The 22,825-nt window shown below is 50.1% G+C and overlaps 10 protein-coding genes across 10 annotated transcripts; 6 read left to right on the forward strand and 4 right to left on the reverse strand.

Annotated features, from left to right (window-relative positions):
• Nucleotides 1–211: 211 nt before the first annotated feature.
• Nucleotides 212–1,759, reverse strand: BDV37DRAFT_243590 (magnesium transporter CorA family protein). The gene is made up of 2 exons (XM_032081455.1): nt 1,011–1,759; nt 212–955 (listed from the first exon to the last, which is right to left on the reverse strand). Exons 1-2 carry the CDS (start codon nt 1,652–1,654, stop codon nt 367–369), a joined length of 1,233 nt encoding a protein of 410 aa, XP_031943269.1. The 5' UTR covers nt 1,655–1,759; the 3' UTR covers nt 212–366.
• A 359-nt stretch (nt 1,760–2,118) lies between these two features.
• BDV37DRAFT_71805 (putative MFS pantothenate transporter) lies at nt 2,119–3,815 on the forward strand. Its single transcript, XM_032091100.1, has 2 exons — nt 2,119–2,895; nt 2,949–3,815. The coding sequence occupies exons 1-2, from the start codon at nt 2,344–2,346 to the stop codon at nt 3,762–3,764; spliced, it is 1,368 nt and encodes a 455-aa protein (XP_031943270.1). The 5' UTR covers nt 2,119–2,343; the 3' UTR covers nt 3,765–3,815.
• Nucleotides 3,816–5,872, reverse strand: BDV37DRAFT_71810 (amidase). Its single transcript, XM_032091101.1, has 4 exons — nt 5,811–5,872; nt 5,671–5,748; nt 4,999–5,603; nt 3,816–4,951 (listed from the first exon to the last, which is right to left on the reverse strand). Exons 1-4 carry the CDS (start codon nt 5,861–5,863, stop codon nt 3,867–3,869), a joined length of 1,821 nt encoding a protein of 606 aa, XP_031943271.1. The 5' UTR covers nt 5,864–5,872; the 3' UTR covers nt 3,816–3,866.
• A 2,077-nt stretch (nt 5,873–7,949) lies between these two features.
• On the forward strand, nt 7,950–8,981 carry BDV37DRAFT_281202 (uncharacterized protein; the record flags this gene model as incomplete). The annotated part of the gene is made up of 2 exons (XM_032086770.1): nt 7,950–8,123; nt 8,184–8,981. 2 exons carry the CDS (start codon nt 7,950–7,952, stop codon nt 8,979–8,981), a joined length of 972 nt encoding a protein of 323 aa, XP_031943272.1.
• A 1,127-nt stretch (nt 8,982–10,108) lies between these two features.
• Nucleotides 10,109–10,895, forward strand: BDV37DRAFT_281203 (uncharacterized protein; the record flags this gene model as incomplete). The annotated part of the gene is made up of 2 exons (XM_032086771.1): nt 10,109–10,237; nt 10,302–10,895. The coding sequence occupies 2 exons, from the start codon at nt 10,109–10,111 to the stop codon at nt 10,893–10,895; spliced, it is 723 nt and encodes a 240-aa protein (XP_031943273.1).
• Nucleotides 10,896–11,904: 1,009 nt separating this feature from the next.
• On the forward strand, nt 11,905–12,462 carry BDV37DRAFT_281204 (uncharacterized protein; the record flags this gene model as incomplete). The annotated part of the gene is made up of 1 exon (XM_032086772.1): nt 11,905–12,462. The coding sequence occupies one exon, from the start codon at nt 11,905–11,907 to the stop codon at nt 12,460–12,462; it is 558 nt and encodes a 185-aa protein (XP_031943274.1).
• Nucleotides 12,463–12,992: 530 nt separating this feature from the next.
• On the reverse strand, nt 12,993–14,204 carry BDV37DRAFT_292533 (PrpF protein; the record flags this gene model as incomplete). Its single annotated transcript, XM_032089200.1, has 1 exon — nt 12,993–14,204. One exon carries the CDS (start codon nt 14,202–14,204, stop codon nt 13,002–13,004), a length of 1,203 nt encoding a protein of 400 aa, XP_031943275.1. The 3' UTR covers nt 12,993–13,001.
• Nucleotides 14,205–14,699: 495 nt separating this feature from the next.
• Nucleotides 14,700–16,510, forward strand: BDV37DRAFT_292537 (NAD(P)/FAD-dependent oxidoreductase). Its single transcript, XM_032089201.1, has 2 exons — nt 14,700–15,475; nt 15,535–16,510. The coding sequence occupies exons 1-2, from the start codon at nt 14,921–14,923 to the stop codon at nt 16,408–16,410; spliced, it is 1,431 nt and encodes a 476-aa protein (XP_031943276.1). The 5' UTR covers nt 14,700–14,920; the 3' UTR covers nt 16,411–16,510.
• On the reverse strand, nt 16,511–18,652 carry BDV37DRAFT_71823 (mediator of RNA polymerase II transcription subunit 17). The gene is made up of 3 exons (XM_032091102.1): nt 18,350–18,652; nt 17,916–18,301; nt 16,511–17,867 (listed from the first exon to the last, which is right to left on the reverse strand). Exons 1-3 carry the CDS (start codon nt 18,619–18,621, stop codon nt 16,612–16,614), a joined length of 1,914 nt encoding a protein of 637 aa, XP_031943277.1. The 5' UTR covers nt 18,622–18,652; the 3' UTR covers nt 16,511–16,611.
• A 1,105-nt stretch (nt 18,653–19,757) lies between these two features.
• On the forward strand, nt 19,758–22,814 carry BDV37DRAFT_243597 (ATP-dependent 6-phosphofructokinase). Its single transcript, XM_032081456.1, has 3 exons — nt 19,758–20,876; nt 20,940–21,401; nt 21,450–22,814. The coding sequence occupies exons 1-3, from the start codon at nt 20,133–20,135 to the stop codon at nt 22,602–22,604; spliced, it is 2,361 nt and encodes a 786-aa protein (XP_031943278.1). The 5' UTR covers nt 19,758–20,132; the 3' UTR covers nt 22,605–22,814.
• The last annotated feature ends 11 nt before the right edge of the window (nt 22,815–22,825 follow it).

Raw genomic sequence — 22,825 nt, forward strand, 5'->3', positions numbered from 1 at the left:
CGACACCGAACGCTGCATAATGGCTGAGGTGATCTGGGTGGTCTATCGTGAAGAAAAAGGCGGTTGGAGCGAATTTAGTCTGTGTAGACTTGCACTAGTGCACCCTTGTGCATGGGATCATGAAACTTCAAGGTGTTGAGACATTGGTAGAACCGGGGGAAAGTGCCTAGAGGAATATTCGAGCTATCGATCGATTAGTACTGCAGCAATACATATGATTCACGATGCCAATACAAATCCTAGATATGTATGTAGCAGTCCATCTTAATTGTTTGAATATGTTTATATACATACATATATCTATATATCCCATAACAAACGATCTACATTACTGAATTCCACATGCACGCAGACAGGCGCGAAGATCTAAATAAACCGGAGCCGCTTCGCAGCGATCAAACCCGTAAAGATCAAACCCAAAATCACCCCCAAGATACCATACCACCAGTTGACTGGAGGCGAATCCTCGTCCTCCGGAGTCTGGCCCGGGACGGTTACGTTCATGCCAAAGAGACCGATGAGAAACTGCATCGGGATAATGATCCCGCCAATGACCGTCAGCCGGCTAAGAGTTGCCGCAATGTCATTTCGCATGCGCGTTGAATCGAACGCTAACTGACTCAGATATTTCTCCTGTGCCCTCGACAGCATCTGCTCCGCATTGTACAAATTGGCCATCATGGAAATCACGTGGTCACGGATGTCGCCGAGATACAGAGTGACATCCATGGTTGAGGGACCGAACGAGCCGCAGTGGCGATCGAAGCAGCGGATGACGTCGGTCTTGTCGTTCATCAGTTGGCGGATTTGCAAAACCTCTTTGCGATATCGGTGGATGCGTTGAAGTGCCAGACCGATGTCATCCGGCCGGGTTATGGATACATCGTCTTCGATCAATTCAACGCCGGCTTGGACGCGATTGATGAAAGGCGCGAAGCCGTCGACGATATCATCGCTAGGAAAATTAGCATGTGAAGACCGACATTTGAGTCACAGTTAGGTGAACATACATGAGGGCATATGAGATCCAGTCACTGGTCAATGCTAGATGGCTCCGGTGCTCCTTGATCCGATTTCGGACATGACCTCCGTGAGGACTGTTGCCGAAGTTGAAGCTGAGGACACCGTCACGGAAGACGATAGCGTACACGTTCGGAGAGGAAGATCGAGTGCCATCGACTGCCTCAACTTGCCGGGCCGGCTGCAGGGAAAGAAAGTAATACCGACCGAACAGTTCGATCTTCTCTCGCGACTCTCGCATTTTGATATCCTCAGTGGTCAGCGGATGGACGTCAAAGATCTGCGAGAGTGTTTCGATGTCATCATCCGACGGGACAGTTACATCGAGCCACCATAACCCCGAATGCTCTGTAGTGTCTAGCAGCGTGTCAAAGGGTTTATAGAACGACCGCAGGGACTGGATGGTGGACGAATGGATGACCGAATCCAGTTGCGATGTGAAGAAGCTGAACTGGGTCGCAGGAGCGGCTCCTCTTTCATCGTAGAAGGACATCTTTCGGTCTTTGAATTCATCAACTTCTTCTTCAGGTCCGCAGGCCTCAGAGCCCGGGACTGTAGGGTCATCTATACATGGGCTGACATCTAGGCGCTCACCAGGAGCGCCGTCCAGGTGGATGTCTGCCACCAGACCCATGTTTACTCAAAAGGCAGCAAAGCTTGTACAGGTGAGCATGTGAGCTGTAAATTCACCGATAGGCCGTGCACCATCCTGACGTGTCTTGCAATGGGTGGTTGGAAACCCAAAAACGTTGGATCAAAACGGCAGAATGTGAGGGATAAATGTTTATGTAGGGGATGAGCCAATGTGTCACCGCTGTTGTGTTACTTTTCTGCCGGCAGAATACAAGCCCGAGCTAAGCCTGCAGGGTGCAGGGCAATGGACAGACTCTCAGTGGTGGATTGCCTGTAGCGGTGAGCATTTCTGGGGCTGTGTTGATGCCAAGAGCATGACATGAAAAAGTTTTCACTGTGACCAGTCAATCATTGGGTCGAAGATAATGCTCATAGTGGAGTTGCATCGCCCACTGTCACCTTTTCCAGACCCAGTTGAGTTTATCGAACCTAAAACCGTTATGTTCCATCCTTGAATGTTCAAGGGTTTGTTGTAACCCGTGACGCTCCATGTGCCCCGCGTGACATACAAGCCTGAGGCACTATCCAACGTCCATCAGAAGCGGTCTAGCGCCTTCGTCCATTCACCAATCAACTTCGATATAAAAAAAAATACTTGCTTGCAATCGACATCATTTCCAAAGGAATGAGATAAAGGTCAGACCCTGCATAACCGCGGGGTGATCTTTCTCATCTCTACCCCGATCAAGTATGTGGGGAATCAAAGACCCGGAAAAGAAGCTAGTGGTGAAGATTGACTTCTTCATTCTATCCTTCTGTTGCGTGACGTATTTCTTCAACTACTTAGATCGCTCCAACCTATCCAATGCATATGTCTCGGGTATGAAAGAGGAGTTGGCCTTTCATGGCAATCAACTCAATGTGATCAATACCGTCTTTACGGTGGGGTACATTATAGGCCAGGTCCCATCCAACTTGGCCTTGACATACTTCCGCCCACGGATCTTCTTCCCAGCGATGGTCCTGTTTTGGGGTGCCTTGACTATGGTGACCGCAGCTGTACATAATCCCCAGGGCATCATGGCCATTCGCTTCTTCCTTGGACTTGCCGAAGCTAGCACCTTCTCGGGGACTCATTATATCCTCGGTTCATGGTATACTGAGCGGGAACTGGGCAAACGCAGCGGCATATTTACAGCGTCGGGGCTCGCAGGAACCATGTTCGGCGGGTTCATTCAAACCGGTATTCATTCTTCCCTGGATGGAGTCAGAGGCCTATCAGGATGGCGATGGCTCTTCATCGTAAGTACCTCGGTTTGCATCCCAGGACACGAAAGGATGATAACATCAACCAGATCGATGGCTTGATCACCTTCCCCATAGCCATCTACGGCTTGCTATTATTCCCCGACACCCCAACCACCACAACAGCTCCCTACCTCACAGCAGCAGAAAAGGAGCTAGCGGTGTCACGTCTGCCAACAGTCAATGCTAACCGTGCACCCGTGAACCGGGCCTTTCTCAAACAACTCTTCACGACATGGTACTGGTGGGGATTCGTCATCCTGTGGGTCATTGCGGGAGAGACTGAATCCTTCTCCTCAAACTCGCTTCTAGCATTGTATATGAAAGCCCATCCAACAATCCACTATACCGTGTCCCAGTTAAACAACTATCCGACCGGTGTCCCAGCAGTTGGCATCGTCTCGACTCTCTTCTGGGCCACGCTCACCGATGTCCTGCAAGGAAAGCGATACCTCGTCAGCTATTTCATCGGCATCACCGGTGTTGTTACTTCCGTCTTAATCCTGACCCGCTTCGACTCCACAGCAACCGTGTTCGGGGCTTACTACTGGGCCGGAGCTGTGTATGCATGCCAGGCGACGTTCTTCGCCTGGTGTAACGATGCGATGCGATCGCAGGATGCACGACAGCGGTCGGTGGTGATCGCCAGTATGAATATGGGCAATAACGCAGTCAATGCCTGGTGGAGTATAATTTTCTATTCGGCGAATCTAGCACCCCGGTTCACGCGGGGAATGTGGGCGATGATCGGGTGCTCGATTGCGTTGGTCCTCTGGACGACGGGGATCGTATGGAGGACAGCCAAGGAGGAGAGACGAGGATATAGAGTAGAAGAGCCTGACAGGGGGGTCACCAAGGACGATTGAAACGCAGTATTATTCATTGTGTACTGTCGTTCGTGATGCGAACATATACCTACAGCGTATCTAATGTCTTATTGAAGGATCCAAAATCTATCTTTGTCTCTTTCAGGCAGTCTCTCGAGCTTCACTGCTGGAACCAACCCACTTGGCCCTCTGAATGACATCCTCCCAGATTGGGGGCCTCTCACGCAGGTCCGCCCCGAGTTCCTCGGCCTCCAATCCCCACTGCAGCAACTGCTCTTCGCTACCCCATTCTCCATTCCCCATGAGCCCCACAGGAACCGTCCCCTCGTTACTGTTGTCCCCCTCCGGATCCACATATCCCGCTGGGACACTGATCGCAGGAATGCCAGTAAAGTTCGCCAGCCACACATACTCCATGGCCTTCAGTGTGCGGTCCCCATCACTAAGTCCCCATTTCAACTCCGACTTCGATACAACAGGCCAACCAGCACACGCAGTAGTAGGGGTCACGATGATCATGCCAGGGAATTCTTCCCAAAGGGCAGCAAGGTGCTCCATCAGAAGCCGACGGAGTTTCTGCGCGAGAAGGTAATCAGTAGCGGGAGTAGTACGGCCCAGAGCCAGGAGAATGCGATTCGGAGCGGTGATATTGGTGGTATCGGGGAGCAGAGCAGCACCATCAGCCAAGATGGTCATGGCGTGGGCCGTCTGGCCTTCGACCAGGAAGGGGATGTCGACCGGAACAATGGCGTAATCTTTCTCGGTGACAAGCTTGTCCAGGAGAGAACGGCAGAGACGTTGGACGTCCGGAGTCGACCGGGAAAACCATACTTCTGGGATACCGAGGAGCTTCTTCCTTGTAGTTGGCGGGGACAGTGAGAGAGGGCCTGGGGCGGGGAATGGTGTATCTGGACCTGGTGTGGCGAAAACGTGATACGCCTCAGCGAGAGAGCGAATGTCTGCAGCGAGAGGTCCAATCACACTAGTGGTACTGGCATAGTTGACGCTTGGATAATGCGAAAGTCGGTTATGAGTTGGCTTTAATCCCACAACAGAGCAGAACGACGATGGGATCCGGACACTTCCTCCACCATCTGTGCCTAGCGCGATGGGTACTAAGCCTGCGCTCACGGCGTATGCACATCCAGAGGAACTTCCGCCAGTGTAGTAGTCGGGGTGGTATGGGTTTGGCGGAGTGCCGTAGTGAATATTGTTGCCAGTAGTATCTGAGCTTGTGTTAGTATACAACGACAATGCAGTGAGGCATCCGTACCAAGTCCGAACTCATGCATCGAGACCTTCCCCACGACAATCGCTCCAGCTTTCTCCAGCTGTCTGATACACCAGTTGGTGATAGACGGATCGTCCGATTTTGGCTCAAGGGTGTAATCATTCAGTGAGCCAAGTTTAGTTCGATACCCATCGAGATCGAACTCATCTTTCACCGCGGCAGGAACACCGTCGAACAAGCCCAGCGGTCGCCCTTCTTGGTAACGACGAGTAGACTCCTCAGCTGCAGCAAGAACCAAATCGACCCGGCTGTCAGTAAATGCAATGGAATGTTTACCGGGGGTGGACAAATCGCGTCGGATCAATGGGAGGAGTCCCTTAACGACCGCAGTCGGCGTCAACTCTCCCGATTTGTACAGCGCATGGTAATCCGCGACCGAGTAGTATTTAGTAGGATATTTGACGGGGGGTGCGGATACCGTGGGCACAACAGAATCGTCCGTATTGTCTCCAGAATTGCCTTTCAGAGGGACAACAGTTGGGTCATAGCGAGGCTCAGTGTAATCCAGGTGGGACCGGATCGTCCGGAGTGACCCAAAACCCGCGTTCGACCAGATTACTTGCGGCAGGAACCACAGCCAGTCCAGCCTATCCGAAGATTAGCTTATATGCTATAGTACATACACAGACACTGTCTCTATTAGGAATAACATACAGCCATGCGCCAATACTTAGGATGACGCCGCGAAGTGCTGGGTTGGGCTTCCGGTCATAAGTAGGCGGCAGCTGGGGCCTGTTGATGAGCACTGTTAATATCCCGCTTCATTGCCAAGAGAAGGCCAGAATCGCACTCACCCCTTTCTGGGCTCCGGATAATCTTTAAACTGGTGATGTTTGGGACCAGCCATGGTAATTTGTCGAATGGTTGACTGCGCAAGGAGACAATCAACCACATGAAAACAATCAACGTAGGCAACATTCCTCGGATGATCTTCGTCAGTGGGTCTGGTATGTCGAAATACCGTAATTTAACCGCCTTTTGCGCCATAATTGGTGGAAATTAACAAGATCATTACCGTACCTGAGCAATGCATTGAGACAACAAAAGAGTAAAGGGACGTAAGAGTGTACCCTAACTGGCTACATATGAAATCGTGAAGAATCGCCTCTACTCTACCAATATTTTAATAGGTAGACCGCACAATACATTCATCAATCCTCATTCATTTTGGCATCTCTGTAAACGCCTTTTCGCGCCTGGAGACGTTTCTCTTTTCCGTGCGTTGAGCAACCATATCCAAGAAGGAAGACAGCCTTTCGCGAAATATACTCGTGCCTATTTTCGGCAGTACCTGTCCCTTCAAAATTAGCCAACCCAAATGTAGCGAAGCCCATGGCATAGTATTTTGTAGTATATAATGGGACTAATTTTCATCGTTGCCAGAGTTGAAGGTAAAGCACCTAGAAATGAACCTTCAGATGTAAACGACCCCAGCTACATGCTAGGCCCAGTGATAATTCCCAGGCTAGAGTACTACTTCACGACCACGCTCCGATTACTGTGATGCGATGCGAGGTTTCTTGTTTTCAGATATCTGGAGAATGCTTTGTATAGAGCTATGTGGCTTAGGCACCTCGATGGTAGGGTGAAAAGGCATGGACCTTCCCTGTCAGAAATTCTTCATCCAGAGTTCCGCGAATATGGGTTCGTGATTGGGATGAATACAGGTGTTGGGAATATCTAATAAACCTCAGAGCTCAGCTGATACAGTAGGAGAAGCTACTAGAGTACGACATTTGTGAGGCATAGAAGAACGAGCTGGGCACATGAGACTTACTTGCAAAATGTTTTAGCGCCTTAATTGATCTCTTGTTTAACGGTATACCTTCTGACACCGAGAGGGCTCAGGCTTGTTCAGATACCTGAGGCATTTTCTCAACTTGGTTCTACATTCTCAGGAAATCGAGTGACTTTATACTTTTATATTAGTTGTCGCTTGAGGCAGATATACTCCACAGTGAGCTCGACTAATCAATATGCATTTGTTCTAACTCTAGTCCTTGATCTAAGTTCCACCCTGCAGAGTCTTTTCACCCTGGTCCATGAATAGTTGGCGTACATATGTCGGTCTGGGCTTGAGCAAATCGGTGGAGGATTGTCGACTGGCCAGACGGACCTATATGCACAGATCGTGAACCGTCAATCTCCCATATTTCACTGAATTTATGGGGACTGCTCACTAGGTTACAGAGCTAATCAATGTCTTTTCTCTCCAATATCACACCGCATTGTATAAACATGTGGCGCAGCAGCTTCAGCCAAGCCATATTTCTTTGCTTATGGACTGTTTCGCAGATAAATGTAGTTTGTGTTGGTAATGTATCGAATAATAAGAAGATCTCGAGAGCTGTTAGAGCCATGTAGGTAGTTCTAAGCCCAAAGGGGGAAGGAAGACAAAGACGCAGCAACAGCTCATCTGGGAGTTCGCCATGCTCATGTTTTGTTGATTCATGCATGTAGATGCCAGGTTCAACAAAGGACCAGATCGACAAACAAAACTTTTTAATGCGGTACAAAACCAGGGAAAAAGCTGCGTTTCCTGTCTGTACAATCTCGAAACCCTATGTATTCAGGTCATCTGATCTCATTTTAGTCACAGCGGAGAAGAGCGAGATTTCTGGAGCAAGTAATATTCCTCTATTTGAATTCGGACTGATAGGCAGTTGCAAGCAAAATTCTTGTGTTCTTTTCAGAGGAGAGCGCCCTTATATCGCTGTGTCCCATAACTCGATCAATTACTGTGCCACAAGCCATGAGTGGCACTTTATGTAGAGCTGGTCATATCCGAATAAACACTGTTAGATGTGTAAGACCTGTGTTAATACATCTTCGGTCAATACCGGAAGGTTGTGTATATATTGGACGTCCTTCTTCACGTAGAAAGTAGCAATCAACAGTACTAAATCACCACGTTCCAGTGCTACAGCTGCAAGATGCAGGCCCCCAAAGTTAGCAAAATGGAGCCACGGGTGGCCAAAAACTGGGTCGACAAGCGCGATTACTCCTCAGACTCTTACATAGCAGACGGGCTTGCAAGTAGGGGCATCCCTAGCTATGTATCTCACGCAACCATACTGAGCTGTCACTACCTTGCACCACTTTCTCCAGTGAGTAAAACATGCATCTATGCCACGAACTACTAGTATTAAGTACTAACCCTTGAGCAGAACTCGGAGATAGTGATCCGTGACAAAGACCTTCAAGCCGCATTTAGGGCCCTTCGGGACGATAGGTTCTTAGATTGCAGGACTAAAAGAGCTTGTGAAGAGGAGTTCTCTAAGGGAAGCGGACCTAAGCCTGACGTCCACCTACACTACAGAGGGGGTATAGGTCGCGTCGACCTTTACAAGCACTCGACACATTTCAGGTTTTTACGTGAACCTGTTCTTGGAGAACTAGAATCCCGCGATAGAAACTACATGCTTTTGTCAGACACGAGGGTCCCTCTCCTGGACAGACCAAATTTCCAATTTGCGCCTCTTATTGAAACGCTGCCACAATTCAAAGATTCGCTGGGTCCACAGTGTGGTCGTCGAGTTAGATTCTATGGGGTGAAAGCTCCATTGCTGGTTCGAGCGATCTCGTCCTGCGGCTACCAGTTTTACCAGGCTGTCAAGTCCATTTATAAACTTGATAAAGCTATCGATAACGCCAAAGATAATGGGATCAAGCGCAGTTATGAATCGAAGCGCGCCGACTGTATCAAGGACGCTTGGCTTTGGTTTGTTTACCTAAATGCCATAGTCTGGCTGTACCGTCACAATCAGGATGACCCCAGACGAGGGCATACCTTATCCTGGAACCAGATAATGAAGGAAGTTGATCAGGAACTAGTACCTTGGCTGAACAATTGGAAGGCTTTGTACCTGGTTACCGACAACAGAGACAAGGAATCCCACAGGGCCAAGTTCGAGAAGTGCATTGAGGATGTGACGAGAGCTTTGAGGCCAAAAAGACGCAAATAAGGGCAAGCTCTCTCCTCTGATCGACATTCGTGTGGAACGCCGAAGCAGAGGCGAGTGCACTAATCTGATGGCAAAGGGTTTGGTTTGGTTTCCAGCATTCAACATGCTACTATCGGAACATAATGTTTAATTTTACCTTAATATGAGGTTTTCCTATTTGTTCATTGTGCTGCTAAAGTACTAGAAGTACATGTAAAAACTATGTTACCTAGGATATTGTGACTTACGAAACAACGATAATGACCTGTAAATCTAATATAACTCTCCCAATAGATGATGTAGCTGAGATTTTCTCTATTCAGAGGTACTGGGCCAGTAGGCTGCTGCAGCACTAGAAGTAGCTATGCTAGCTGCAGGAACTATACTCGACATGGGATCTATTTAGGATTCGTCTGTCTCATTATCTTAAATACTTTTCAGATTTAGAAGAAAGAACAAGGGGGGATATCATCGAGAAAACCAGGTTAAACAATCAGAAAGAAATACTCCTTTTACACTATTCGCGATATGATAAACTAATTCAGGGACTAGAGAGCAAGATGTAGATATGGAACAACAACAGTGAAAGAAGAATAGTGGTGCAAAACCCATAGAAATTGGGAGTCGCGGTGCCAATGCGGCCACCAACGGCTGCGATAGTGGTCACTTTCAGCCTCAATTTCACGGCTCTCATATTATATATGTAATCTTCACATTATCAGCCCTTGCTTTGGAGCGAAGTATCGATTCAAAGTCCCGGGCCGGTTGGTTCATGCCAGCTTGCCCGTGAGTTGCCTGGTCAGACAAAGGGGTTCTCCTGCTGGTCATTGTAAGCGCTCTGGCATCTCCCTGTGTCCAGAATGAAAGACGGTACCAGCCACTAATACTTCTATCATAGTGGCCATTGCCGCTAAAGTCGCCTTCATCCTGGTATGTGTGGGAAGGCCCTATTATCCATTGCTTGTGCTCAGTCAGTATTGCCGGGTTAAACCGTACATGATTAGAAAGTGACCTTCTATTCTCGACATCCTTACCAGGAATAAGCTGTTCAAAGTTTTATCGCGTGTCGAGTGGAAGTATTAAATGTCAAGTGTCGTCGCTTTTACTTAGTTTAAGACAGAATAGTTGATTAGTCCTCAGGAGCAAACATGTCTGTAGGTTCAATCCAGAAGGTTGCGAACGTTTTTAATCCTGCGGGATTCGCAAATTTCGCATGGGGAGCAACTGCGTATCAGGACTATGTCCCTGGGGACGTTGAGCATTTCAAGGCCTGTAAGGTGAGCATATCACCACGTACATACAAAATAATTGCGTGCCGTTCAAAGCTAAGAGTTGCCATAGGTTATTGAGTGGATCGTGTCAGATTTGCCAGAGGCGATCAAAGCGCTCCAGGGCTCGGACTTCAAGGAATGTCCCAACAAAAGCTTACACCAGCAAATGTCAAAGGGCTGTCTGGTCGAGCATTTCAAACATTCCGCATGCATTCCCGACTATCATTTCCATGCAGATGGAGGCATCAGTCTGAACCTCTATACGATGTCAGTGCTTCCACGGGCTTGGTCTATCTCACATCATAGCCAGTCGGTGACCGTTCATCTCTACTCTACGCATATGGCTGGGAGAGAATCCAGTCTCCAAGGTGTGAGGATGTTCAAACTGCATCACTTTATCGAGACCAGACTCATTGCATTAGCTCGCACTATATGCTCGCGCGAACCTGAGGAGCTGAGAGTGGCACAGAGGGAGGATTTGGATTACTATACGCGCCAGATCATAAAAAGCTACCCATGGGAGGATCTAAAAAGTGGGCTGGATCGGAGGTATCTTGTATGTCTGGAGGTGCTTAATCGGAGGGAAGTAGTGCGATCAGAGGTGTCTGCTGTTTTCAAGAAGCTTTTAGAGCATGGGGAGGATACTACAGGGCGTTCTGATTAGTACACACGATTGCAAAACGGTTCAGTCGAGATAGGCTCAATACTACCGATTCTTAGCAGGATCTCTCAGTTTCTTTATCTTGATGGCCAAATGACAAGTCGGGGAAAAGGTGGAAGTTCAACATATCTTAAATCATTTCTTCGTAAGCTGCCTTTTGAAGCTTACACGGTGTCCTGTCAGGAGGTAAAGCCTCCTCGCGTAGCTCTCTATCCATTATGAAAAATACGAAATCGGGTTCTTAAGCCTGTTAAGGACCGTAGTATTTATCTCTGTAACTCTCTATAAATTGAGCCTACAATCCAGTACCCTCCAGTGTTCGACTACCCATCTCTGTGGCAATTTTCTTCAAGCCATCGATGCGGACAAAGGAATTTCCCTGCTTGCTTTGGTGTCTCCCGGGTCTTTGTGGATGAAACCATTGCCGCTGGCAACTTCCACAAAGATGACTGAGATATTGCTAAGTACCCATGTCATTTTCCAGAAAACATGAAGCATGATGATTGTTGGCAAATCCCACACTCAGGTCGAAAATGGTACTTAAAGGCCTTCACTCCACCGTGACATCAGATGAAACCAGTCTTTTCCTATCTGCCAGCAAGTCTCCAATATAGTCTATCACCAACCGCCCAAAATGAACACGCGTGAGATTGCTGAGGATATTGCAAGCCGTCTCGATGGATTTGACATTCACAATGTGATATGGGGCCGCACCGCACAGCTTTACCATCTAGGGCTCCGCTCCCCTCCTATAAGTGACCCGGATCATCGAGAAATACCAACTGTTCAAAAGGCTAACAGTTGACAGCACACCGGATTAGGGATTGTTGAAATAGCGGTTTCCGAACATAAGATACAGGATGCATGTAAACAAATCCACGAGTTATATAGATCGTCATTGCATCCGTGCGACAGTGGAAATTCATGCTATCTGCAGCCTCTACCTGCTCACCATTTTCACCTTAAAGAAGACAAGCCTGGGTCTGTGGAGACGAGTATCAGTCTTCACAGAATGCCAACACTTTTCACGGGCTTGCCTACCCAGATACCGAATAATGCTAAACCTGAAAGCTCTAACTACGTACTTGTGACTGATGACCGCCTGCCAAATTCTTCCGGCAGTGATGCCAGAAGCTCTTCTGAAGATCACAATGACACCCTTCGGGTGGGCAGAACACAGAGCACGGCAAAAGTTCTCACATTAGCACGACATACTGAGTCTTTGATTCTCCGGTTGTGTCTCAATATCGACACCGATTCTGCCTCAGTCTTCTTTAAGGCCATCGAAGACATCGTTAATTACTATGGGGAAAATGCCGACAACACTGCTACTTGGGATCAGTTACTACGTGATTTAGGCAATGGGAACGCGTACTACGAAGAGTATATGAGAAAGCAGAAGAGTGACTGGAAGCAAGAGCGTTCGATTCAGGAACAATACACGCGTCAAAATATTATCAGATGGGTGCAGCGCAAGAAGTATGTGCAGATGAAGCTTTGCAAGAAACCGAATCAGAGGAAACCTCCCTCCAACAAGAGCTCAGCTAGTCTGAATGAAGGGAATGAGTAACTCGGAATAACGGGAACATGTGTGAGATTCTTTCTCTTTGATGCGGTTTCAGTCACCCTTTCCGATACAAAACATGCAACAGACCTCTTTGTTATTTCCAGTCCCTTTCCTATTTTTGTTTCAACTGCCAGATGTGGTGAGCCTCAAAGGTGCAACAGAGGGAGTAGTATGCTGCAGGCCATCGGCCGCGTGCGGTTCCCACCCTGACCTTTGCAGACAACGTGTTGTGGGACGTTGCTTTACTTTGTTGTCTCTTTGCTTTTATGCGATAGCTGTCTGTGTGGATCTTTCTTGTATGATCGTTTAGCTAGGGTGTTGAGACGGAACTTTGAACTTGAATTGATCCATTTTTTACATTCAACATCATAACTAGAGATGAACCAGTCAGTAGTTGATAGCTTGAGGAAGGTCTCTAATGCTGAAACTTCAAAACATTCCTCCCTAACAATCAGACATGACCAGAACTATCACTGCCATACGCATAATAATGTACAGAACGCAAGATACCCGCCGTATCCCATGAACACTCCCACAAAGCCCTAACTCTTCCAAAACACCCTCCCCTCCATCAACCTCCTCGCCGTCCTAAACACAGTGGCATGGCTCAAACTCCCATCCGACCCAAACTCAGCCCCAACAACCAACTTCCCGCTAGCATGACCCAGCGTAATCCCCGCCGGATCAACCGCCTTCCCACTCGTCACCCCGGCCACAACACTCCCCGACACCTGAGCAGCAGCAGCCAAGGCCAAAGCAACGGTAATGGGCACCGCCTTATGCGGCTGACCCACCGACAGCGCCCGAACCAGCAAATCCACATCCGCCTCCGTCTGTCCCTGCTCTGACGCCCGCGCATTCGACGCCGGAGAAGCAACAAGTCCGATCTTCGGTACACTGCCGGGCACAGACTCAGCCGTCTCAGCAAGGCCCATGGCAACACCAGCCTGTCTGCGGATGGAGTCCAATCGACCCAAAAGCGTCGGATGGGCATCGATCTCCTCAGGCGTGATATTCCCCTCCACGCCTAGCTCGGACGCAAGAACGAAGCAACACGGATTACTGACGTCAATACAAGTCGTGCGCACGCCGTCAAACTCATCAACTACCTTGCCCGTGGGAAATAACTTCCCCGTCTTCGACCCGGCGGGATCCAGGAAATCCAACTGGATCTTCGCTGCGGTGCCGGCAACGCCATCGATGGCGAAGTCACCCGAGGCCGCAGCTTCGCCTTCCACCACGGGGAACCGGGATCGGATGACCTTCCCCGTGTTGGTGTTCAGGATGCGCAGTTCGACATCCTCATGTCCATCGGGGTTAACAGGGTATAGACCTGAATCGACCGCAAAGGGACCAATTGCGCTAATCATGTTCCCACAATTACTGGAGTAGTCGACGTGCGTGTTCTTGACCCCGAGAGAGACAAATGTATAGTCGATGTCGACATCCGGGGTCGTGGATTTGCCCACTATGCATATCTTGGATAGGCTTGATATGCCGCCGCCGAGCCCGTCCAGTTGTCGGCCATTGGGGTCCGGACTGCCGATTACGCGGCGGAAGATCTCATCCCATGCTGAGCGGTCGGTGGGGAGGTCTTCGGTTTTGAAGATTACGGCTCGGGAGGTTCCGCCGCGGTAGTAGGCCGCTGGGAGGCTTTTTTGGGGCTTGGTGCGGGTTGAGAGGTGTGCTCTGCTTGATAGAAGAGATTGTGTGAGGGGTCTGAAGGGTGTGCGTCGGAGTAGCATTGTGTATATTGATTTTCTTTTTTTGATCTTGTCTATGGATGTGAGTAGTATGCAGTATGTATGATCTGTGACGTTGGCGCGTCCATGTTTAACCTCGGATATTCGAGCGGACCAATCATGTTTCACCAACTGCATTGTGAAAGTAAGGTTAATTTCGTTGGCTGAGCTGTTAAAGTGTATTGCTCTCGAATTTGTATCTTTTATGATAGTTTCTCAAGTTGGTAGTGTTCTCGTAGTATTCTCATGAAATTACCATCTTACAACCTGACCAAAGTGCCTACGAGTAGCATCTAAACTTCCCTATCCTAGCCAGCTATTTGCACTAGAAACAGCAACGATAGATACGCATCGTCCAGAACCACGATAGTATCAGAGGGATCATAACCCTTCCAAATCCGTCTCTCAGGGTTCAACAGTGACACGTGCCCTACAAGGCATCCAATTTGGGACCTAGAATGAATACCCTCAAAAAAAGCAGCAGAGATCATCAAGCCAGCCCATCTCTCTCTATTTACCAAGAATCCAAGACCCGAGATCCGATATCATATCGTATCAATTCCCCGCATACGATTTAGTTATCCTATCATCCTATCAATAAACTCAACCCCACACTCCCCTCTTGAACAAAAGTTACATAGCCACCAAATAACAACCTCATCCCCAGCACAACCCATACCGTGAACAAAACAACAACGAATCCAGCAACCGAACCCGAAATGCAATCTCCAGCCCTCAAAGCCCTCCTTACCCAAGACCCAGGCCTCCCGAAACCCAACCCAACGTCTTCGTATTGGCAAACCCCACCACACCCTCTCAGCAATACGCAGTCCCCTTCCCTGCCGGGAAAGACGGATGTCGCGATCATTGGCTCCGGGATAACCGGTCTCTCTGTACTGATTACTCTGCTAGATGATCATCCGGATCTTACTATTACGGTTCTGGAGGCTAGGTCACTATGCTCGGGTGCAACGGGCCGGAATGGGGGTCAATTGGCTGCGAATGCAGGGGAGGAGTATTTGCATCTGGTGGAAGAATTTGGAAGAGAGGGTGCGGGGGAGATTGTGCGGTTTACGTTTGAGAATTTACGGAGGATGAGGGAGTTGGTGCGGAGGTTCGCAGTAGAAGAGAGTCAGGTGCAGGAGTTGGTGAAGGTGAGGGTCTTTCTGGAAGAGCGTGGGTTTGAAAGGTTTAGAAGGAGTGTGGAGGCTCTCGAGAGGGATTTACCGGATTTTAAAGGGGTTTATACGGTTCTTGATAGAGAGGTGTTAAAGGTATGTACTTTGGTTGGATTGAGTGTCGGTATGGTTTTCATGGCGTCTAACATGTCTAGAGGGAGTATCATCTGGACGGCGCTGGGGGTGCTCTGCTTCCTGCTGGGACCATCTGGCCGTACCGGCTTGTGACAGAGATTTTTGCCTGTCTCGTGGAGAAGTACGGGCATAGGTTGAATATTGAAACGCAGACTCCCGTTACTTCTATCGTTTCCGATACGACGAACCCTTCCCACCCGTATATCCTGCATACACCCCGAGGAACCCTGCGCGCAACTCAGATCGCGCACTGTACCAATGGCCATGCAGGACATTTACTCCCGGGACTCCGTGGCCCAGTCTATCCCTTCAAGGGAACGATGACAGTGCAAGACGCAGGCAATATCATGATCAACCGCGGTGGCGATCTCTCGTGGGGTTTCCATTATCCCGTTATCTATGACAAAGAGTCCAGGAGGTATGCCGCTGGCTTGTACTATCTCATGCAGAACACGAAAACAGGGTATTTCTTTTTCGGCGGAGAGGACACACGAATCGACCATTGTTTATCATCGGACGACAGCCAGGTCGAGGAAGGCTCCATCAGGCATTTACAAGAGAAGCTGCCACAGTTCCTTGGCTACAAGGGAGCGGAACAGTGGAGGTTAGCCGGCGGGTGGAGTGGAATTATGGGCTTCTCCGCGGACGGGCTTCCGGTTGTCGGACGTGTGGAAACCTCAATGACAGGACGGCAGGGCGAAGGGGAATACGTCGCTGCTGCATTTAATGGATATGGCATGGCCAACTGCTTGCTGGCTGGAGAAGCGTTGGCAAAGATAATGATGGGAAAAGACACGAGTGCGTGCTTGCCAAAGGCATACGGGATTCATGAGACACGACTGAAAGAGCCCCTGACGCTGGACCACGCAATCGAATCTTTCGAGTTGAATGCTTGATGCTACTATCTATGACAGCGGCGTTCCAGGTCACCAAATGCATATCATCTTGGAATGGAGTTGCCGAACCAGATCTGTGTATATTAGTGTGCCAGCCTAGCGAGCTTATGCAATGAATAGAGGAAGTTTGAATTCTCCCTTCTTCAGAGGGGTGTCCGGTTGTTTTGTTCTCTCTCACTTCGATTGACTGGTATCTTCGCATTACTCCTTGGATACTTCAGCGATAAAGTCCATCAGGCTAGGCTGGCCGGGAGTGCCATCGGACTTCCATGTCTGCGAGCGCATGGCCGGCGTTTTTTCCGCAGCCGGTTTGCCAAACCCATCAATTCCCCGCATGGAGTATGTTCGCACACTTAGCTCATGTCGCGATAAGCTCACTTTCATTTTCTTGCACTGGCCGGCGCTAGAGAGGGCGAGTAACTCGCCATTATGTGGATACGCTGCTTGCCAAGTCAACAGTTTACCTGTCTCTTGCTTGACACCATTTACGGATAAGCCCTTGGCGTGAGTGATGGCTGTAAGGATATCCAGCAGCACGAAATGCGTGAGTACAGAGGCTGCCTCATCCTGCAAGCCGATGCGGTTCGGCGGGCGGACATCGGGATACTGAGGCATGTTGACTGAAATTTCGTAGTGAGTGCCGAGCGGTGGTGTCGTGACGTTGGTACGAACCTTGACCCGAAATGAGCTTTGAGGGGTGGCCATTTGCGCAGAAAATGTCGACTCGTAGGGCAACAAAAACTCTTGGACCAGAGTCTCTACTTTTGGAAGCCCACTGATGGTACGTTGCAAACTGAGTGACGAGAAGGGAGTCGCTGTGAAATCAGACGGAATCCCAGCAGACTTCAAAATTTGGTTTATATCGTTTAACAACGACTCCAACCATCGCACATGTGAGCTATGCTGCAGATATGCCATGACCGGTCGGAGGAGCTGGTATTCCGGGGTTTGGCGGCGCTTGGGAGTTAGTGGAGATGGAAGCTGTGTCCTTCGGCGTAGATTTTGGCGATGGGCGTAGGCGAGCAGGATACGGATTGCATGGCCAAGGGCGTCTGCCACCACAGCATGTTCATCAGACACTGCTTCATCTCCAGGCGACATCTGATCGTCATCGATAAGATCCAGCAAGACCTCTTGCTCCTCCGACACTGGGAACTGAACTAGGTTCTGACGTGTCGTGACCCCCTGGCTGCCCAGTATTCTTGCCTCACGTACCAGCTCATGAAACAGTTCCTCTTCGTATACCGTATCACGCGCCTGCAGGATACGACTCTCAATTGACTCGGTGTTCTCCAAAGCCAGTCGGTGTTTGGAACACCCTGTGATTTGGCCACGACTCCTCACACGCACGCGCACTGTCCGCGCCTTGAGTGGAATTAAACCTTTGTCTAGTATCAAGCTTCCGTCGTTGGTCCGTCGCAGAGCTGCCAAGCCCCGGTCGCGGAAGATTGGTGTAGCTATAACTGTCAGTGTACAGACCATACAGAAACGTGGATCTATCTCACCTTCTAAAAAGCCATATTGCACCCCAAGGGCCTGTCTTTCCCGGGGAAGCCTAGACACCTTCCATCCCTTTTCCTTCACCGCCAGCACTTCATTCCAATACTTGGTCTCCGAGGCGACTTCGGCTTCGAGTCTGGTCGCGGAGTCGAGTAATTTGCTCGCCGCCGCGTTAAAGTTTTGCAGCCGCCACCCACGCGAAACGTTCTTGGTGTCTCTGGCCGCTGACTCGGGCTTCGGCGGTGGATTGACAATTTCCGAATTTAGCGATCCGAGGGGCGCAACTTGTTTCAGGTATGCGGACATGGACATTTCGGCTTGCCGGGGAGTATGCTTGGAAAGCAAAAGGGAGACAAAGTCGAGGGCGAACATGGCTTCCATATGGGCCTGGCTGCAGGCGATTAGCGCACGAGATATCCTCCGTATGGGTGAAGCTTACTGGGCGAATTGGGTAATAGCCGCCCGACGCTTATACAGCTGATCTAAACGCTCCGTTGTATCCTCGTCGGCAGATGTGTTATTGTTTTCCTCTTCGTCGGACCATGGATCTTTGTTTTTGTCGGCTTCGATCTTGGCCCGGAGGCTGTCCTCGGTGACATCGCGAAAGGAACCATACTGGGCATTAATCTGAGCAATCTCCACCGGAAGCGGATCTGGACGTTCGCGCTTCTCTTTTAATGGACGAAGAGGAAGGTTAAAGGAATCGGACATGACGCCGGTTGTCACCCTGCTGCGGCAGAGCTTGGATCAGAAAAGACGGAGTACGGAAGATTGACTTTGGAGAGCTGGTGTTGATTAGATTGCCCGCAACGCGGTGAGTCGGTGTCGGCACGTGACCCGGTTTGGTCAATGTAGTCACATTGTTGTGTAGCCCTTGAAGCAGCAATTTTCGTGATAGTATACATCATTTCTAACATTGAAATGTCGTTCTTACTGAACAGTTAAGCTGACATTATAGAATTGTTTGTCATCCGGGTGAGGTAGAAGTAAGCTGCTACCTATGCTCTGTACTATGCCGGAATATATATCGGTTCCTTGTGGTATATACTTCGACAGCACATATGTATTTTACAACGAGATCTGCTCTGCAACCAGCACATATATCGAGAAGCATTTTTAATAATCCTTGCTTCACCTGCTTTACCAGCGTATGCAACCCTTTTTTCTCTTTCCAGGTGGCATAATCGCATGTTTGTTTACTTTACAAAAGTGGCCCAAAGAGGCATAGTTGAAGTGGAGCTCTTGACCGGTAGACAAAACAGCCCCTGAACTATAGAGCCCTCGGGAGAAGAGCTTTAATTGACATTGTTGTGTATAGCGGATCGTTTAAGGGTCAAGTAATCTGCATTGAGACTCAGTATATTAGATGGACTCATCTTACGAGAACTGTATGTTATCTGTGTGTGCCATAAATCACTGATGACTTTCCCCAGTCCAAGAGCGAACGGAGTTGATTGTTGCTTTTCTCACAATTGGGGTAGGCAAGTTGTGTCGACCCATATGGTAAGACTGGATATCCTGACCCCTGTGGCCTGATATCATAAATATGGAGCCATTGAAAGTATTCGCTGGGTCAAGTTTGAAGTAATTGAAGAGAGAAGTAGTGCCTATAGCCAACCAGACCGTAGAACATGAGATGTTCGGATGTTTGATACTCCAAAGGTTCCATTCTGACCGTTAGATGGCGTCACTCTCCACCACGGAGAGCAGTCAGCCGCCACACGTGCTGGCCCAAGCCCTGCCCTAGAGGGGCTATCACGTGATAGCTCCGGACGCTTGTCCCGAACGGGCAATGTCAGTGACATCAGTGACAATAAGTGTGTTTTCCTGACCTGTAGTTCAGACCGTCTCAATCCCTCAGCAACCCGCCGAAACTGCATGAACTGGCAGGAAACACGTGGAGATCAGCAATACAGGAATACTGTCCGCCAGTTTTACCTGCAGGGGGATCCCACAGTCGGTGATATAACACTCGAACTGCTACTGAAATCGACGATCGAGTTTAGTTTCACTTTCTTATCAAGTTCCAGTCAGTGACGTACCATTGCCCACTCCCGCTTTTTCTCACCGGAATTCTTTCCCCCCCCACCGTCACAAAAGTTATCTAAACCTCAACTGTTCCACTATCCATTCAGACCCCCTTTGTTTGTCACTCAGTAGATCGGATCGTTGTACTTACTTCTTATTGTTCACCTATAGTTCTCTAATAGACCATCATCTGCATGATGGCTCCGACACACGCCTCCGCGGAGCCTGCCAAGCGCCGCCGCATCGGTGTCTTGACCTCTGGCGGTGATGCCCCCGGTATGAACGGCGCCGTCCGCGCTGTGGTTCGGATGGCTATCTACTCTGGGTGTGAAGCCTATGCCGTCTACGAAGGTTACGAAGGTCTGGTCTATGGCGGAGATATGATCCGTCAGGTACACTGGGAAGATGTCCGTGGCTGGCTCTCCCGGGGTGGTACCCTGATCGGTTCAGCTCGTAGCATGGCTTTCCGGGAACGTGCCGGTCGCCTGAAGGCCGCTAAGAACATGATTACCCGGGGTATTGATGCCCTGGTAGTTTGCGGTGGTGATGGAAGTCTGACTGGTGCCGACCTCTTCCGTTCCGAATGGCCTGGTTTGCTGGAAGAACTGGTCAAGACGGGCGAATTGACTGAGGAGCAGATTGTCCCTTACAAGGTGTTGAACATAGTTGGCCTGGTGGGCTCGATTGATAACGATATGTCCGGCACAGACGCTACCATCGGCTGTTATTCCTCCCTCACCCGCATCTGTGATGCGGTCGACGACGTTTTCGATACCGCTTATTCCCACCAGAGAGGCTTTGTCATTGAAGTTATGGGACGCCATTGTGGCTGGTTGGCCTTGATGTCGGCTATCAGTACTGGCGCCGACTGGCTCTTCATCCCCGAGATGCCACCCCGCGAGGGCTGGGAGGATGACATGTGCTCTATCATCACTAAGGTAAGTGATCGCGGAATCACAGAATTAGCCGTATCATCTACGTGCTAACTTTATGTCCCACAGAACCGTCAGGAGCGAGGCAAGCGGAGGACGATCGTCATTGTGGCCGAGGGCGCTCATGACCGCCAACTCAACAAGATCACCAGCAGCAAGATTAAGGACATTCTGACCAACCGACTTGATCTGGACACTAGGTGCACCGTCCTGGGTCACACTCAACGTGGAGGAGCAGCATGCGCCTATGACCGTTCCCTCTCGACCCTACAGGGCGTGGAAGCCGTTCGCGCCGTTTTGGATATGACTCCAGACTCTCCGTCCCCAGTCATCACCATCCGCGAGAACAAGTTGCTGCGCACGCCGTTGATGGATGCGGTCAAGGCCACGAAGGAGGTCGCCGACCTTATCCATGAGCGCAAGTTCGAGGAGGCTATGCAGTTGCGCGATTCCGAATTCAAGGAATACCATTTCGCCTACAAGAACACTGCCACCCCCGACCACCCCAAGCTAATCCTCCCAGAAAACAAGGTATGTCATGCGCCAAGCGTGTGTGAAAATCAAGCTAATGTCTTATAGCGGATGCGCATTGCCATTATCCATGTCGGTGCCCCTGCCGGAGGTATGAACCAGGCCACCCGCGCTGCCGTCGCCTACTGCCAGACTCGTGGACACACGGCCCTCGCCGTTCATAACGGTTTCCCCGGCCTCTGCCGGCACCATGCAGACAGCCCCGTTAGCTCTGTGCGCCAGGTTAGTTGGGAGGAGCAGGATACTTGGGTCAACGAAGGTGGTTCAGATATCGGAACCAACCGGAGCCTGCCGTCCGAGGACTTCGAGACCACTGCCATGTGCTTCGAAAAGTTCAAGTTCGATGGTCTGTTTGTGGTTGGTGGTTTCGAGGCTTTCACCGCTGTGAGCCAATTGCGCCAGGCCCGCGACAAATATCCGGCTTTCAAGATCCCCATGGTCGTCTTGCCGGCCACCATCTCGAACAACGTCCCAGGTACCGAATACTCCCTCGGTAGCGACACCTGCCTGAACACTTTGATCGAGTTCTGTGACGCTATCCGTCAGTCCGCGTCGTCCTCCCGCCGCCGTGTGTTCGTCGTCGAAACGCAGGGCGGTAAGTCCGGTTACATCGCCACGAGTGCTGGTCTCGCGGTGGGTGCCTCGGCCGTGTACATCCCGGAGGAAGGCATCGATATCAAGATGCTGGCGCGCGATATCGATTTCCTGCGCAACAACTTCGCCCACGACAAGGGTGCCAACCGCGCCGGAAAGATCATTCTTCGCAACGAGACCGCTTCCAGCACCTACACCACACAGGTCATCGCCGACATGATCAAGGAAGAAGCTAAGGGCCGCTTCGAGTCGCGTGCGGCGGTCCCCGGTCACTTCCAGCAGGGTGGCAAGCCCTCTCCGATGGACCGAATCCGCGCCCTGCGCCTGGCCATCCGATGCATGCAGCACATCGAAGGCTTCTCTGGCAAGTCCGCCGAGGAGATTGCCGCCGACGAGCTTTCTGCGACCGTCATCGGTGTCAAGGGATCCCAGGTGCTCTTCTCCCCGATGGGCGGTGCCAACGGCTTGGAGGCGACCGAGACCGACTGGGCCCGCCGTCGCCCCAAGCACGAATTTTGGCTTGAGTTGCAGGACACCGTCAACATTCTGGCCGGTCGCACCAGTTTCGGCGAGGGCAAGTCCAGCTGGTCTTGCTACGAAAACTGTTAAACGTGGGAATAAGAACAAGAACTTGCACAGTTAAAGGCGTTAATGAGTTGGGTGGTTAGAATCCATGGCTGGTGGGAAGACTAATCGTTTTCCCTCTTACATACCTGGCCAGAAAGAACAAAACGAAACTTGAGATGTAGTGATGGCTGCTACGTATGTATCATGACAAACAGGAATATTGAATGAAAATTATGATCTCCCTTATTCAAATCGCTCCTCAT

This window comes from Aspergillus pseudonomiae (assembly GCF_009193645.1).
Source record: "Aspergillus pseudonomiae strain CBS 119388 unplaced genomic scaffold BDV37scaffold_19, whole genome shotgun sequence".
Lineage (NCBI taxonomy): Eukaryota > Fungi > Ascomycota > Eurotiomycetes > Eurotiales > Aspergillaceae > Aspergillus > Aspergillus pseudonomiae.